Source organism: Bos mutus, chromosome 18 (genome assembly GCF_027580195.1).
Source record: "Bos mutus isolate GX-2022 chromosome 18, NWIPB_WYAK_1.1, whole genome shotgun sequence".
In the NCBI taxonomy this organism is placed as follows: Eukaryota; Metazoa; Chordata; class Mammalia; order Artiodactyla; family Bovidae; genus Bos; species Bos mutus.
Genome location: NC_091634.1, coordinates 17,757,386 through 17,772,442, shown reverse-complemented (window position 1 = coordinate 17,772,442; position 15,057 = coordinate 17,757,386). Strand labels below are relative to the sequence as shown.

The 15,057-nt window shown below is 39.4% G+C and overlaps 1 protein-coding gene across 1 annotated transcript in view; it reads left to right on the top strand.

Annotated features, from left to right (window-relative positions):
* The first annotated feature begins 1,550 nt into the window (after nucleotides 1-1,550).
* UBA2 (ubiquitin like modifier activating enzyme 2) overlaps nucleotides 1,551-15,057 on the top strand; it is a 33,576-nt gene continuing 20,069 nt past the window's right edge. The window contains exons 1-6 of the mRNA XM_070387980.1: nucleotides 1,551-2,557; nucleotides 4,427-4,510; nucleotides 5,513-5,583; nucleotides 6,827-6,891; nucleotides 8,152-8,252; nucleotides 11,067-11,188. Of these exons, the coding sequence (XP_070244081.1) occupies nucleotides 2,420-2,557; nucleotides 4,427-4,510; nucleotides 5,513-5,583; nucleotides 6,827-6,891; nucleotides 8,152-8,252; nucleotides 11,067-11,188 (581 nt within the window). The 5' untranslated portion in view covers nucleotides 1,551-2,419. The remainder of the gene's footprint in view (nucleotides 2,558-4,426; nucleotides 4,511-5,512; nucleotides 5,584-6,826; nucleotides 6,892-8,151; nucleotides 8,253-11,066; nucleotides 11,189-15,057) is intronic.

Genomic DNA, 15,057 nt, shown 5'->3' with positions numbered 1-15,057 from the left:
TTATTAAAGTATAAAGGAGATAGAGAAAGCTTCTGACATAGGCATCAGAAGGGGGCAGAAAGAGTACCCCCTAGTGTTAGCAATGAAGTTATATACTCCAGTGAATCCAAAGAATGTCTGGAGGTTGTAAAGACCTCACCAGACCTACTGCCATAATTTACATTTTAAGATAACAGAATTAGCCAGAAGGTTTAATCCAGAGACTGTCCTCAGGCAGGATGCATTATTATTATATAATCCTAAGGAATGTAGAGAAGGAAAAAAAAGTTTGTCCTTCCTTCCTCCTTGAGAATTCCAGACCCCTCTCTCCTTGGGGACCCCTAGACTTCTTATCAACCTGCCTAGGAAATAACTCTCTCAATTGTTAAGGTACAAACTCAGGTTGTTTCTCCAGAGGAAGGTGAGCTAACAGATCCCTGAGGCATGGACCACGTGGCCAGAGAATTGTAAACCAGAGACATATCCTACAGAGAAGGCAATGGCACCCCACTCCAATACTCTTGCCTGGAAAATCCCATGGACAGAGGAGCCTGGTGGGCTGCAGTCCATGGGGTCGCTAAGAATCGGACACGACTGAGCGACTTCACGTTCAATTTTCACTTTCATACATTGGAGAAGGAAATGGCAACCCACTCCAGTGTTCTTGCCTGGAGAATCCCAGGGACGGGGGAGGCTGGTGGGCTGCCATCTATGGGGTCACACAGAGTCGGAAACGACTGAAGTGACTTAGCAGACATATCCTAACTCCCCAAACTACTATTTAAAAATGTCACAAGGTGATGATTAATCCCTCTTTGTTCTTCCCCTTAAAAAAATCCCCTAACTCAAAAACCAAGTTGAAGGGACCTGAGGCTTGCCTCCCACTTCCTTGCTTGACACCCTGCAATAAGTCTTTCAGTTCAGTTCAGTTCAGTCGCTCAGTCGTGTCCGATTCTGCGACCCCATGAATCACAGCACACCAGGCCTCCCTGTCCATCACCAACTCCTGGAGTTTACCCACTCATGTCCATCAAGTCAGTGATACCATCCAGCCATCTCATCCTCTGTCGTCCCCTCTTTTGGCTCCATCCCTTCATTCTTTCTGGAGTTATTTCTCCACTGATCTCCAGTAGCATATTGGGCACCTACCGACCTGGGGAATTCCTCTTTCAGTATCCTATCATTTTGCCTTTTCATACTGTGCATGGCTTAGTCTCATTGAGTTAGACAAGGCTGTGGTCAGTGTGATCAGATTGACTAGCTTTCTGTGATTATGGTTTCAGTGTATCTGCCCTCTGATGCCCTCTTGCAACACCTACCGTCTTACTTGGGTTTCTCTTACCTTAGACGTGGGGTATCTCTTCACAGCTGCTCCAGAAAAGCACAGCCGCTGCTCCTTACCTTGGACGAGGGGTATCTCCTCATGGCGGCCCCTCCTGACCTTGAACGTGGAGTAGCTCCTCTCGGCCCAGCCTCCGCTCCTCGGGCGTGGGGTGGCTAGTCTACAAATTTACACTGTTAGAGTTTGGCTTTTTTTGCTTGGGGCACAAGAGGCCTTTACTTCATTACACATATGCTGCAAAGTATTTTTCAAAAAAAGAAAAGTATGCATCCAGCTCTTTGTGTTATACAGCCGCTTTCCACTATTTCACACATGGTGGTGTGTATATGTCAATACTATGTTCTCAATTCATCCCACCCTCCCCTTCACCTGCTGAGTCCACAAGTCCATTCTTTTCATCTGCCTCTCTATTCCAATTTAATTATTTTTTTTAACCAGTGATAATTGCCATTGGATAAATTCCTCGAATTGGAAAGAATGAATCAAAAGCTATGCACAATTTTAGGGTTTTTTTGTATCAATTGCCACAATACTCTCTAGAAAGCTTTGCCTTAGTATACCTGCAGTGTGTGGGAGTGCCTAACAAAAGTGTTACACTGTTTTTGCCGTTCAATGGGTGAAAAGCGTTTGAAAACTATTTTGCCTGTCTTTGATGAAATTTCAATATTGATCATATTGCCCACTCACTTCGTGAGTGTCCTTCACATCTATTGCCTGTATTTTTTGTGTGACATTCATTTTCTTGTTAATTTGTAAGAGCTCTTTACATAGAGGGACATCAGTTTTCTAATCTGTTAGAAGTTTTGGTCGGGAGTTCCAAATCCCAGGCCAAACACCATCCTTAGGCTACTTAGGCCGAAGACCCGGCGGTGCGCGTCGCTGAGAAACACTACTAACGGAGGTGTGAAGCCCTTCGCTCACAGCCCAGCCCTGTCCGGGGCCGGCGGACTGGCCACACCCTCGGGCTCCGCCCACTCGGCGCCGATAGGCGGCCGAAGTGCGCAGGAACGGAAGCTGGGCCGCCCCTCCCCCACCTGCTTCCGGCCGCGGCTCACTTCTCCCGCCTCCGCCTCCGCCGCGGCTCGTGGTCGTCCCGCCATGGCACTGTCGAGGGGGCTGCCCCGGGAACTGGCTGAGGCCGTGGCCGGGGGCCGGGTCCTGGTGGTGGGGGCGGGAGGCATCGGCTGCGAGCTCCTCAAAAACCTCGTGCTCACCGGCTTCTCCCACATCGACCTGGTGAGGGCCAGGCGTGCGCGCGGGCTGAATGGCGGGCCGTGGAGCCGGGGTCGGGGGGCTTGGGGCCCGGAAGTCGGGACTGGAGCTGCGAGCACGGGGCCAGACCCAGAGGCCCCAGGGTCGTGGCTGTCCACGGGGAGGGAGGTCTTCCACAGCGACGGGGCGGGCCTTGCCGCACGCCGGGCCCGCTCCGCACGCTGAGGCCGAGGGCCCGGGTCTTCCGGGCGTCTTGCGGCGGGCCTCCCCCCATCCCACCCCCACACGCCCCGCCAATTTGTGGCGGCTCTGGGGAGTGGAGGAGCCCTCGTGCTTTCGCTTCAGAGCGGTATCCCAGTTTGAACGGGAGGCAAGAGATGGTTGTTTCCAGTCCCTTGAGGATGTTGCGAGTGTTCAATTCAAAGTCCCTCTTAACTCAATATCCAGAGCAGAGTACGGCGCGGTAATAACAATCAGGACCTACTGAGTGCTTGTCTCGATCCCGACTCTCTCCTGAGGTTTTTACTCGCCTTAACGTATTTAATCTTCAGTGCTACCATAGGCTTTGTAAACGCTGTTTTCATCCCATTTTATTTTTAACAAGAGGAAAAGTGAGATGCAGTTTGGTAACTTACTTTGGGTCGCCAGGCAACTGGTAGGACTCCTTTGGGGCTTACGCTCCTCTCTCCTGGGTACAGACAATTTGCGTGACAATCATTTTTATTACCATAGATTATTTCGTTAAAGGTATTGGTTAGGATTTTAACTTTTGCATTGGTGTGCAGTGGCGAGAATCTACTGCAATTTTGAGTCAGGTTATTTCTGTTATGTAAACTTATGAGGTTTGGAGTTGTAACCTACAATTTGGTTGTGAGTTTATAACTTTTTAAGGTGTAGTGGAAACATGGAATTAGAGATGACCGACTGAACTAATAAATAAGTGACGAGGGAAAAGCATTTATGCATTTTCCTTTGGTTTTTATAGGGTTTGTCTTTGCATTCAGTTCTGTATCACAAATCCCAAATATAAATGTGGCATAGCTGATACTCCTTTAAAAGGTTCATTTTGTTACAGACATTGAGTTGGGATACCTGAGAAATAAATGTTGATCTTTTTTTATTTGGTTTGATTTTTGTAGTAATTTAGAAAGCACGAATAAAAAAATGTTATGTGATTATATGTACTGGTAATTTTCACAAATTATAGCCAAAACCATGGATGTTATACAGAACATTTGAATACCTTTCATATAAATTTATTGAAATGGAATGAAAGTGGTTTTAGTTATAATTATTTATTCTTCCCTTGTATTTAACGTCTAAACAGCAATTAGGTAAGACTTAAAACATGAGACACTTAACCTTGTGTAGAAGGTTCCCTCCACAGGCCTAAGGTAATAATTGTAAATAAAATTGTGGATGGGTAAGGACTTCTGAATTAAAGAACGTGGTAAAAATTCAATAAATCTGTTTGTCAAATATCATTAAAAAAAAAGAATAAGGCACAGTTTATTATATTGGATTTGAAAGAGTAATTGATGAGATTTATAGAGAAGTGATGGAAATTGAAAGGAAAAAAAGAAAAAAATTTAATGCATTTTCAACATAATTCTGTGCCATCTGAGTAATTTCCTAACATATTTGCCAGGATGATTAAACAAGCAAATGAAGAATCAGTTTTTTGAGGGGAGGGAGGATGTTATCTTTGAAATTAAACCTTTTTTTTAATATGTATTAAATTATTTAATCAATTTAACACTTTGGTATTAAGAGCCTTTTCTCCACTAATGTAGCAAATACCAAAAGTTTTGGGTTATGGATGCAGAGAATAGTGATATTTATTGCTCAAACATACCAGGAAACTGGTGATTTTTCTGGTCTTTGTATTTGTAGATTGATCTGGATACTATTGATGTCAGCAACCTCAACAGGCAGTTTTTGTTTCAAAAGAAACATGTTGGAAGATCAAAGGCCCAGGTAATTGTTTTTCTCATATTGTTTCTATTTATCTGTTCATTATTATTTCTGCCCTTGGGGGATCTTCTATTTATGGCATTAGATTAACTTGGGGTTTCTAGTAGGAGGGAGAATATGGGGGAAGCCGTCTCTTTTTCAGCTGAGGGATTATGAAGAATAGAAAGATCTGTCTAGTAAAGGACTGAAGGCTGTGCTCTCCTTTTTTTGTCTGCAGAGAAGATAAGTGCTTTTCCTGACCCTGTAAATGGTATCCCCTTCTTGCTTAAATTTCGGAGTGTTTACTTAGAGTGAGCCTTGTGTCCTACGTTCCCCAGAGGTTGGCTTCTGTATTTTGGGCAGGTGAAGCTACAACTTAGGCCATTGTTCACTTTAAAAGAAGACAGCGTCCCCTGAGTTCTTGCCATTCTGACCTTTCTTTAGTTCCTTGAATGTTCCATCTTGATTCAAGGTTTTGAAATACCTTTTGCCTTTGCTTTTTTCTCAGCCTTTTGCGTGAACTTTCACTCTTTTCCTGTTTTCATTTTTCACATTTTCTCTAGTTCTTTCCTAAATCTCTAAATCAGATCTTCCTTTCATTACAATCTCTGCTTTTTCTGTGTATCATTATCATAGTTTGTAGTTACGTTTATCTAGATGGTTATTTGATATATGTCACTTTTATTCACCAAGTGCCATATACAAATTCTGATATATGGAGGATATTTAGTAAATAGTCGTTGAATGGGTGAATGATACTTGGTTAAAGCATTTAATACTTTTGCTGAAGCTGGCCATTCATGTACAAGTGTGTGTGAGAGGAGGCATCTGTCCTGTTAGTTTATAAGTAGGTGTATATAGCTTAATCTTGTTGAAGTTTTCCTGTTACATTTTTGTATTTTATTTTTAATATAAATATTATATAAGGTGAAGTAGCAGTTGTCTGCCATAAATAGATTTTGTATATAATTAGAATTGTTATAGTAATTTAGTACATTAGTAATTTAGTGTTTTTTGTTTTTCCAGGTTGCCAAAGAGAGTGTCCTGCAGTTTTACCCGAAAGCTAATATCGTAGCCTACCATGACAGCATTATGAAGTATGCTCTGATTATTATGTCACAAAATTGCATTTGCTGTGAATTTTTAATTAAACCTTCAAAGTATATTTTTATTAGCTAAATATATGAACTCAAAGTCATTCTCCTTTCTAAAAAAATGTTTTTCTGGAATAATGAAAATGCAGTAGGTTATGCCCACATAAGATAAGTGGCATTGTTTTAGCAGTATATTTGTATATACATATGTATATATTCATACACAGACACATATGGTTTGAATGATTTAGATAAGAAGTGAGATACTTTAATAAGAAGTGAGATACTTTAATACTTTCAATAAATCATAAATAACTTATGAAAACTTAAAAGGAACTTACACTCCTGTTTTAAAGATAATTCTATGAAAAATCATTATATATGATGATTCAGACCTTTCTAAATATATTACTCATTCCGGTCGACTTCAGCTACAGCCTTTCTAAGTTTAAAAGGTTCCCCCCACAAATAATTTGTTTATTAGGGCTGAGTTCTATAATATAACATTGGGGATTGTGATGGGGCAGTAAATCTGATGGTACAGAAGTATTCTCTGATCTCTACTTAGAATAAATACATAATTTTGGAGGTGTTGGGGCAAAGGAACTCTGTGTCTAAAATATCCTTTATCTGTAGTTGTTGTCTGGCTAACAAGTATAAATGGTATTAAAAACAATGAGTTCTTGTTTGAGGCCTGGAATTAAAGACAGCCTTACGCTTTCTCAGGGAATTTATGTCTCCAGGTTCCTTTTAATTCTCTGGATGTTTGCTCTACAAGCTTGCTGATAGCCCTGCAACCTTCTTACCCTGTGTTGCTTTCCCAGTGCTGCTAAAAGCAGGGACCCTAGGGGCCTGAACCCTGCTGATCTTGACCATGTGAGGTGAAGCCACAGGCTAGGCAGATCCTGGGAATGTATTCTTTGTATGTTCCCAGGCACTTGCTGCCCCAAGAAGGCCTGGTGGGACTTGTAAGTCGTGCCAGTTTGGGTTTTCTGCTCAGTGCCCAAGGTAACTGGCCAAAAAGGATGTGTAGTTATTCACAGGGATTAAGGGGAAATAATTTCTTTTAAATCTGTTGATGGTATTTGGGAATAGTCAGACTTATGTATATATGGTAGAGACCCCTAATACCAGTTATTTTTGCACTGTTATTAGTTTAATATGCTTTTTAGTACCCTGTTTTATTCTGTAAAGCTCATGTATAAGGCCAGTTGTTTTGGTGACTTTTTTTTGTTTTACTTTGTAGCCCTGACTATAATGTGGAATTTTTTCGACAATTTATATTGGTTATGAATGCTTTAGATAACAGAGGTGAGATTATTTTAATAATTTTAAGTATTTCCTCTCTTCCGTAACAAGGTTGTTTATTCAATTAGTGTTAATTAAAATATTTCCTTACAAGTTAGATCTTAAAAGAGCTAAAGGAAAGTAAGATCAGGTTTAAAGATTGCCATTTGATTGTAATTTTAACTGGAACTGCTGTGAAATAGGGGAAGCTGAAATCACGAAAGAGGATGGCTGCGAATGTTGTGTGCATGTTTGTTTGTTCCGCATTACCCCAGCACTTAAGCACAGTGACTCCCTTTCTTTATGTGGAGATCTAAGAAATATCAGGGTCCAGATTTCACCCAAGGCCAATTAAATCAGACTCTGTAAGTGCGACCTAATGATCATATTTTTTTCATAGTTCCCCAGATGATCTAAAGGTCAATTAGGGCTAAAAACCACTGATTTGAGAGTAAGGCAGCAGGATGCCAAAGTTATGGAAGTCATGGCTCTTGAATTAGTTTTGGTATATCTGGTGCTGTGAGATACCAGACTGGCTCCTGTTGCGTGTACACATTTTACACCATTTAAGCTTGTACAAGTTGGTGATATTTCATATATCAAATACTGTATAGCCAGTTATTGTTAACAGATCTGTGTGTCTGAAATGTGGAATGAAAATACTTAGTCCTTTTCTGTAATTACTTCCACATGTAAAAGTACATCTGTCAAGTGAGTTTGTAACAATTTCAGGTCAGAAATATCAAAAGAAAAGACATACAAAGTAGCATAAGAAAGAGGCAGGATAACTCTTTTAACCAGACTCATCTTTGTTCCCTTAATCTTGTTTCCCGCCCCCCCCCCCCAATCTTAAACTGCCTTAATAGTTCCAAGTTGATATTCCGTATTCTCTGTTCACTTCCATGTATTGTCTGATAATTTTAGTAGAATAAGAGCAAGTTAAGGGCTTGTAAAAAAAAACATTAAAACAATGTTTTAGCCAAGTTTAATAGAAGGTAGCCACAGCAGTAGAAGAGGAAGATGGCACTTTGGTATTAAAAAGTAGTATATAGGGGTGCTTCTCATATAGTAAATTTATAATACGAATTTCTTATGTTAGAAATTTTACTGTTGCCTGTCTCTTAAATGTCTATAATAGTTGTATTATTCTGGTTATAGTTGTAAGAGGATTGTACATGAAATAAAAACAATAGAAAATGGTTTGGGTAAATTTGATTCTGATTACAGGTAACTATGTAATCTTTTTTTTTTATGAACTCCTGTTAACTAGTATTTTTCTTCCAGCTGCCCGCAACCATGTTAATAGAATGTGTCTAGCAGCTGATGTCCCTCTTATTGAGAGTGGAACTGCTGGTTATCTTGGGCAAGTAACCACTATCAAAAAGGTAAAGAACATCTTTTTGTTTATTTTTGCTCCCCAAATATTTATTTGGGACCTTAAGGAGGGAATGCTTATTTATATTTATTTGGGACCTTAAGGAGCCAAAGAATGCTCAAACTACCGCACAATTGCACTCATCTCACACGCTAGTAAAGTAATGCTCAAAATTCTCCAAGCCAGGCTTCAGCAATATGTGAATCGTGAACTTCCTGATGTTCAAGCTGGTTTTAGAAAAGGCAGAGGAACCAGAGATCAAATTGCCAATATCCGCTGGATCATGGAAAAAGCAAGAGTTCCAGAAAAGCATCTATTTCTGCTTTATTGACTATGCCAAAGCCTTTGACTGTGTGGATCACAATAAACTGTGGAAAATTCTGAAAGAGATGGAAATACCCAGACCACCTGATCTGCCTCTTGAGAAATCTGTATGCAGGTCAGGAAGCAACAGTTAGAACTGGACATGGAACAACAGACTGATTGCAAATAGGAAAAGGAGTTCGTCAAGGCTGTATACTGTCATCCTGTTTATTTAACTTCTATGCAGAGTACATCATGAGAAACGCTGGACTGGAAGAAACACAAGCTGGAATCAAGATTGCCGGGAGAAATATCAATAACCTCAGATATGCAGATGACACCACCCTTATGGCAGAAAGTGAAGAGGAACTAAAAAGCCTCTTGATGAAAGTGAAAGTGGAGAGTGAAAAAGTTGGCTTAAAGCTCAGCATTCAGAAAACGAAGATCATGGCATCCGGTCCCATCCCTTCATGGGAAGTAGATGGGGAAGCAATGGAAACAGTGTCAGACTTTATTTTTCTGGGCTCCAAAATCACTGCAGATGGTGGCTGCAGCTATGAAATTAAAAGACACTTACTCCTTGGAAGGAAAGTTATGACCAACCTAGATAGCATATTGAAAAGCAGAGACATTACTTTGCCAACAAAGGTCCGTCTAGTCAAGGCTATGGTTTTTCTTGTGGTCATGTATGGTTGTGAGAGTTGGACTGTGAAGAAAGCTGAGCGCCGAAGAATTGATGCTTTTGAAGTGTGGTGTTGGAGAAGACTCGAGAGTCCCTTGGACTGCAAGGAGATCCAACCAGTCCATTCTGAAGGAGATCAGCCCTGGGATTTCTTTGGAAGGAATGATGCTAAAGCTGAAACTCCAGTACTTTGGCCACCTCATGGGAAGAGTTGACTCACTGGTAAAGACTGATGCTGGGAGGGATTGGGGGCGAGAGACGGGGACGACAGAGGATGAGATGGCTGGATGGCATCACTGACTCGATGGACGTGAGTCTGAGTGAACTCCGGGAGTTGGTGATGGACAGGGAGGCCTGGTGTGCTGTGATTCATGGGGTCGCAAAGAGTCGGACACAACTGAGCGACTGATCTGATCTAAGGAGGGAAGAAGTAAACTTTGGCTATGTATTACATGGGTTTGTCAGCCTCCAGAATGTAAGGATTTTTTTTTGTGCTCCTCTAAAACTTAGGATGCTATAAAGGTACGAAAGAGTACAGGCAAAGATCTTATGTAGTAAAATCCTTGCATGTATTAAAATGTAGCTTGTGTCTTAAAATCCTTAGGTTGGCAAGCATAAGAGACTACATGACATGTTGATGTATGCTAAACCAGCTTCTAAAAAGTTAGTTTTGGCTAGAGTCCAGATTTATAGTCTAGAGTACTTTGAAAAAATTTTTTGGTCTATTTGTGAAGTATTTCAGGTATTTAGATAAAACTAAAGAGTAAGAACAAGTACCTGTATGTTCATAACTCAGTTTTCTATAATCTTAGTATTGTTATTCATTTTCTGCTCAAATTTTTTTTCTCTTAACTTTTAAGAAATTAAACAGATACATTGGAAGAATCATTTGCAGGTTTTAAAACTAAAAGAAATTATATACTCTACTTGAAATTTGATACTTTTGTCTGTTCGGCAATTTATCCAAACCGAAAATTGTGGCTCTGCTTCAGTTGTTTTTAGTGTTTAGTATTACTCTTTGGGAGTTTAATTCATATCATTCTACAAAGACTTGTAAATATTAATTTATGAGGGATGCACTGCTTGCTATATGGCTGGCCTCAAGAAAGCATGTTGGAAGAACACCAGAAATGGCATTATGGAGAAAACCCTGGATCTGCTGCAATTTTTATTAAAACAGTATTTGCAGGTTTGGGGTCTTTAACAATTATTAGGAAGACATTGCTTATTACCGTGATCCATTACTGAGACACTAGTATGTATTAAGACTGAGATAGAGAACTGCCAGAATGAAGAATATTCATTTGAAGTTTTGAAAAATTATCACAGGTGTTGTAGACTTCATTCCGACAGTATAGATTTAAACATAACCCTTTAGCAATGAAATGAAGAGTATTTGGTTTAGCAATACCTAAGATTTTTTCCATGCATCTGGTTAGCTCTAGAAATTAAATGCTTTAAATTCACTTAATCTTTAGGACCTTATAAGGTAAAGCTATAAATAATATTTAAATAATAGAGTTTTACAACTTTGGAAGATAATTGGTTGGAAAGCTGTTATTTGTCTTTCCAGTAGTTTCTCTATTCACTATGATCAAGGTAAACTTGTGTTTTCTCCTCACTGGGCCAGGAATCAAGAGTCCTGGCTTAGTCTTAGCTGTGACTGGTAGATTCAATTAGGTTTTATGTTAGAGTTTCTTATCTGTAAAGTAAGGATTTTGGGAGTCACTAATATTTTAAAATTTTCTTGATAGTTGGAATGTAAATGAAAGAATGAATTACAGTATTGAGAAGCCACTGTCATTGGTTAAATGTTTTTCTCACATCTTTACTTTGCAGGGTGTGACCGAGTGTTACGAATGCCATCCCAAACCAACCCAGAGAACTTTTCCTGGCTGTACAATTCGTAACACACCTTCAGAACCTATTCATTGCATTGTCTGGGCGAAATATTTGTTCAAGTAAGAGTATATATATTTCTGGGCATATTTTTAGTACTGGTGATGGACAGTGGAATTATTTATTTAAATACCATGGAGAAATTGTACTTAACAATGATGGAGCTTACTCTGACTGGAATAGGCATGTAATTAAATGAGTACAAATCTTTGTATTTGAAAACACTAAAACATACGTAGAAGTAACTCATTGGTTAAACAAGAAATAATGGAGGTTGAAAATAGTTTGTAATAATACTGAAAATACTACACGTGGAACTTGTAGGATATGTTGAATGTGGTAGTTGAAAGAAGTTACAGGCTTACATAGATGAAGAGTGGTGAACATTAATCAGCAAAGGATCCAACTTATGTTGGAAAAAGAACAACATAAAGTCAAAAAAATTAGAAGAAGGATGTAATTGAGGTAAGAGTGAAAAATAAATTGGCAAGTTTGATCATAAAAAGGAAAGAGGGGGACTTCTCTGGTGGTCCAGTGATTGAGAGTCCACCTACCGATGCAGGGGACATGCGTTCGATCCCTGGTCCAGGAATACTCCACATGCCGTGGAGCGGCTAAGCCTGGGCACCACAAGTGCTGAGGCCCGAGCAGCCTAGTGCCTGTGCCCCACAGCAAGAGAAGCCACCGCATCGCAACTGGAGGACCCAGCGCAGCCAAAAATAAATTTTAAAAAATCTAAATTATATAAAACAAAAAGGATGCCCAGTTGTATTTATTCCAGGAATGCAAGCATGATGTAACACTGGAAAGATTTATAAATGCCGTTTACTTCATTGAGAAAGAGAAACTATATAATCTTTATAGATACAGGAAAAATGTTTGGTAAAATTTAGCGAACACCTTTTCATCTTCTTAGTAAACTAAGAAGAGAATTTTATCAAGTTGATATCTTCTAGAAATCTGCAGCAAACAGTTTTATGTTTTGATTAAGGTATTACATACTCACTCAGAAAAGTACACATATAATGACAAAATTTCATGAGAAATACACTTGCTGGTTTTATTTATTTGGGAAACTTTTTTTTTTCTTTTTAATAGACTTTAGTTTTTAGAACAGTTTCAAATTTAGAAAAGGATTGAGAAGGTAGCAAGTTCCCACACTAGGTTTCCTCTGTTGTCAACATCTTATGGTACTAATGTATGATGTGTAGGTAACAGTGGATCAGTATTGATGCATTGTTTATTAACCGAAGTCCAAAGATTATTTAAATCTCCTTAGTTTTTACCCAGTGTTTCTTATCTATTCCAGGATACCACATAATTACTTATCATATCTTTAGATCCCCCTTAAGGAGGCTGTGACAGTTTTTCAGACTTTCCTTGTTTTTGAGGACCTTGTTAATTTTGAAGAGTGAAGAGTACTAGTCAGGAGGAGCCTGGAAGGCTGCAGTCCATGGGGTCTCGAAGAGTCGGACACGACTGAGCGACTTCACTTTCACTTTTCACTTTCATGCATTGGAGAAGGAAATGGCAACCCACTCCAGTGTTCTTGCCTGGAGAATCCCAGGGACAGGGGAGGCTGGCGGGCTGCCATCTATGGGGTTGCACAGAGTTGGACACGGCTGAAGTGACTTAGCAGCAGCAGCAGTCAGGTATTTAGTAGGATGCCCCACTACTGGAATTTGTCTGATGTTTTTCTTAGTGTGGTTATAGGTTATTGGAATGAAGACCTCAGAGAGACAGTGTTGTTTTCCTCCTCATATGAGGGGTACATGTTATCAACATAATTTATGACTATTAATGTGGGCCTTGATCACTTAAGGTAGTGTTTGTTATCCATGTAGATGCATTGATACTGAATGTATTTTATAGTTATAATCTAATGGGTTTTTCCTCCCTGATAGCTCAATTGGTAAAGAATCCACCTGCAATGTAGGAGACTCCGAATCGATTTCCTGGGTTGGGAAGATCCACTGGAGAAGGGAAATGCTACCCACTCCAGTATTGTGGACTGGAGAATTCCATGGACAGTATAGTACGTGGCGTGGCAAAGAGTCAGATGTGACTGAGCGACTTTCACTATAATCTAATATACTGTTTAATTTTGTTGCTCAGATTGTTCCATCTTTGGCCATTGGGAGCTCTTCAATTGGCCTTGTGCTCTTTGATATGTAGCCATCAAAGTGTAGTGGGGTTTTTTTTTGGAGTAATTCCTTACTTTCTGGTACTATAAGATGCTCCAGGTTCATCTGGTGTATTTCCTGCTTCAGCCCTAGAATTAGACATTTCTTCAAGGAACCCTGGTTTCTTTTATTGAAGAATGATATTAGAAGCCCGGATACAACTGCTTAGGCATAGATGTGGATGCCATTTGTTTTAGGCCTTCTTAGCTGACAGAGCAAAATATACATTTATTCTAGTTTGTCTATATAAAGTATTAATGATTCAGTACAGTTCTGATTAAAATTTTATCAGGGATTTTATTGGAACTTGTTCATCTGATTATAAAATTTATATGGAAGACTAAAGCCTGCTGCTGCTGCTAAGTCGCTTCAGTCGTGTCTGACTCTGTGCGACCCCAGAGACAGCAGCCCACGAGGCTCCCCAGTCCCTGGGATTCTCCAGGCAAGAACACTGAGTGGGGTGCCGTTTCCCTCTCCAATGCATGAAAGTGAAAAGTGAAAGTGAAGTTGCCCAGTTGTGTCCGACTCTTAGTGACCCCATGGACTGCAGCCCACCAGGCTCCTCCATCCATGGGATTTTCCAGGCAGAAGTGCTGGAGTGGGGTGCCATTGCGTGGAAAAAATTATATTCTCTACTTAAAACAATATGTAAGTTAATAATGTATAGAAATTAAGTCGAAGTGGGTTAATTATTCAGATGTGAAAGGCAAAATTTTAAATTGTTCTGATACAGGAGAAAATCTTTATCTTTTGGATTAAAGAACAATTTCTCAAGATATAAAAGTAATTATAAAAAAGGATTGATACATTCAAATTCATTTAGTATTTCATCATCAAGAGAGGTTCAATGATGTATACACAATTAAGCTATTATATGGGATGAACTAACTGCAACATAAGGAACTAAAATTGTGGTCTGGAATATATTCCTGTAATAAGAGAGGGACAACCTGACAATACTAGTAGACACTTTTTTTACTTAAAGGGAAATCTAGGCAATAAGCAAATAAAGATAATGTTCAACTGTATGATTAACTTGCAAAATCAAGAATAAAGCCACAGTAACATACTATTGATATTTTATACTTGCTAGTTTGGCAGAATGTTTTCTGGAGAGGAAATTAATCCGTAGGAACTCATGTATGCTATTTTGGGAGTGTATTTTGGGGGTACAACCAGTGTTGGAAACAGATTGCCATTTTCTTGTAAAATGTATCAGGATCTTTGGGATTTTAATGTAAGTCCTATACTTAATGAAAGGTTGAAAAGTTATTAAACAGTTTTTAGGATAGCTTGATTAATAAGAGGGAGTTTCAGCTTAATACTTTCCCGTTATTTCATACGACTCTTAAGTGGTAAAGATAGGTAAATATGCATACTACTATGATAGAATGTCTTCCTGCTGAGTTTCCTGCAGCTTCAGCAGTGCCTCACACACAATAGGTGTGTCACTGTTTGTTTAATATAGTTGCAGGTATACTTCACAGCTGTTATTCTAGAAGTGAAATACTGTCTGTGTTGGAATGTAAAGCCACTCACCTGTCTATTGATCAACAATTTTAACAGGAATTTGCAGAAGCTAGCTGACAGAAATGAATCTGGGTCTACTAAAATTTTGCCTTCTCTGTGTTGTGGTTCAAATGAGAATGCAAGCTGTTTTAAACAGATGGCTTAAATACTTTGAGGTTTCTGGAATATAATTTATCAATTACTTAATTTTCATCGCTTCTGAAGATTTGAGGAAGCTT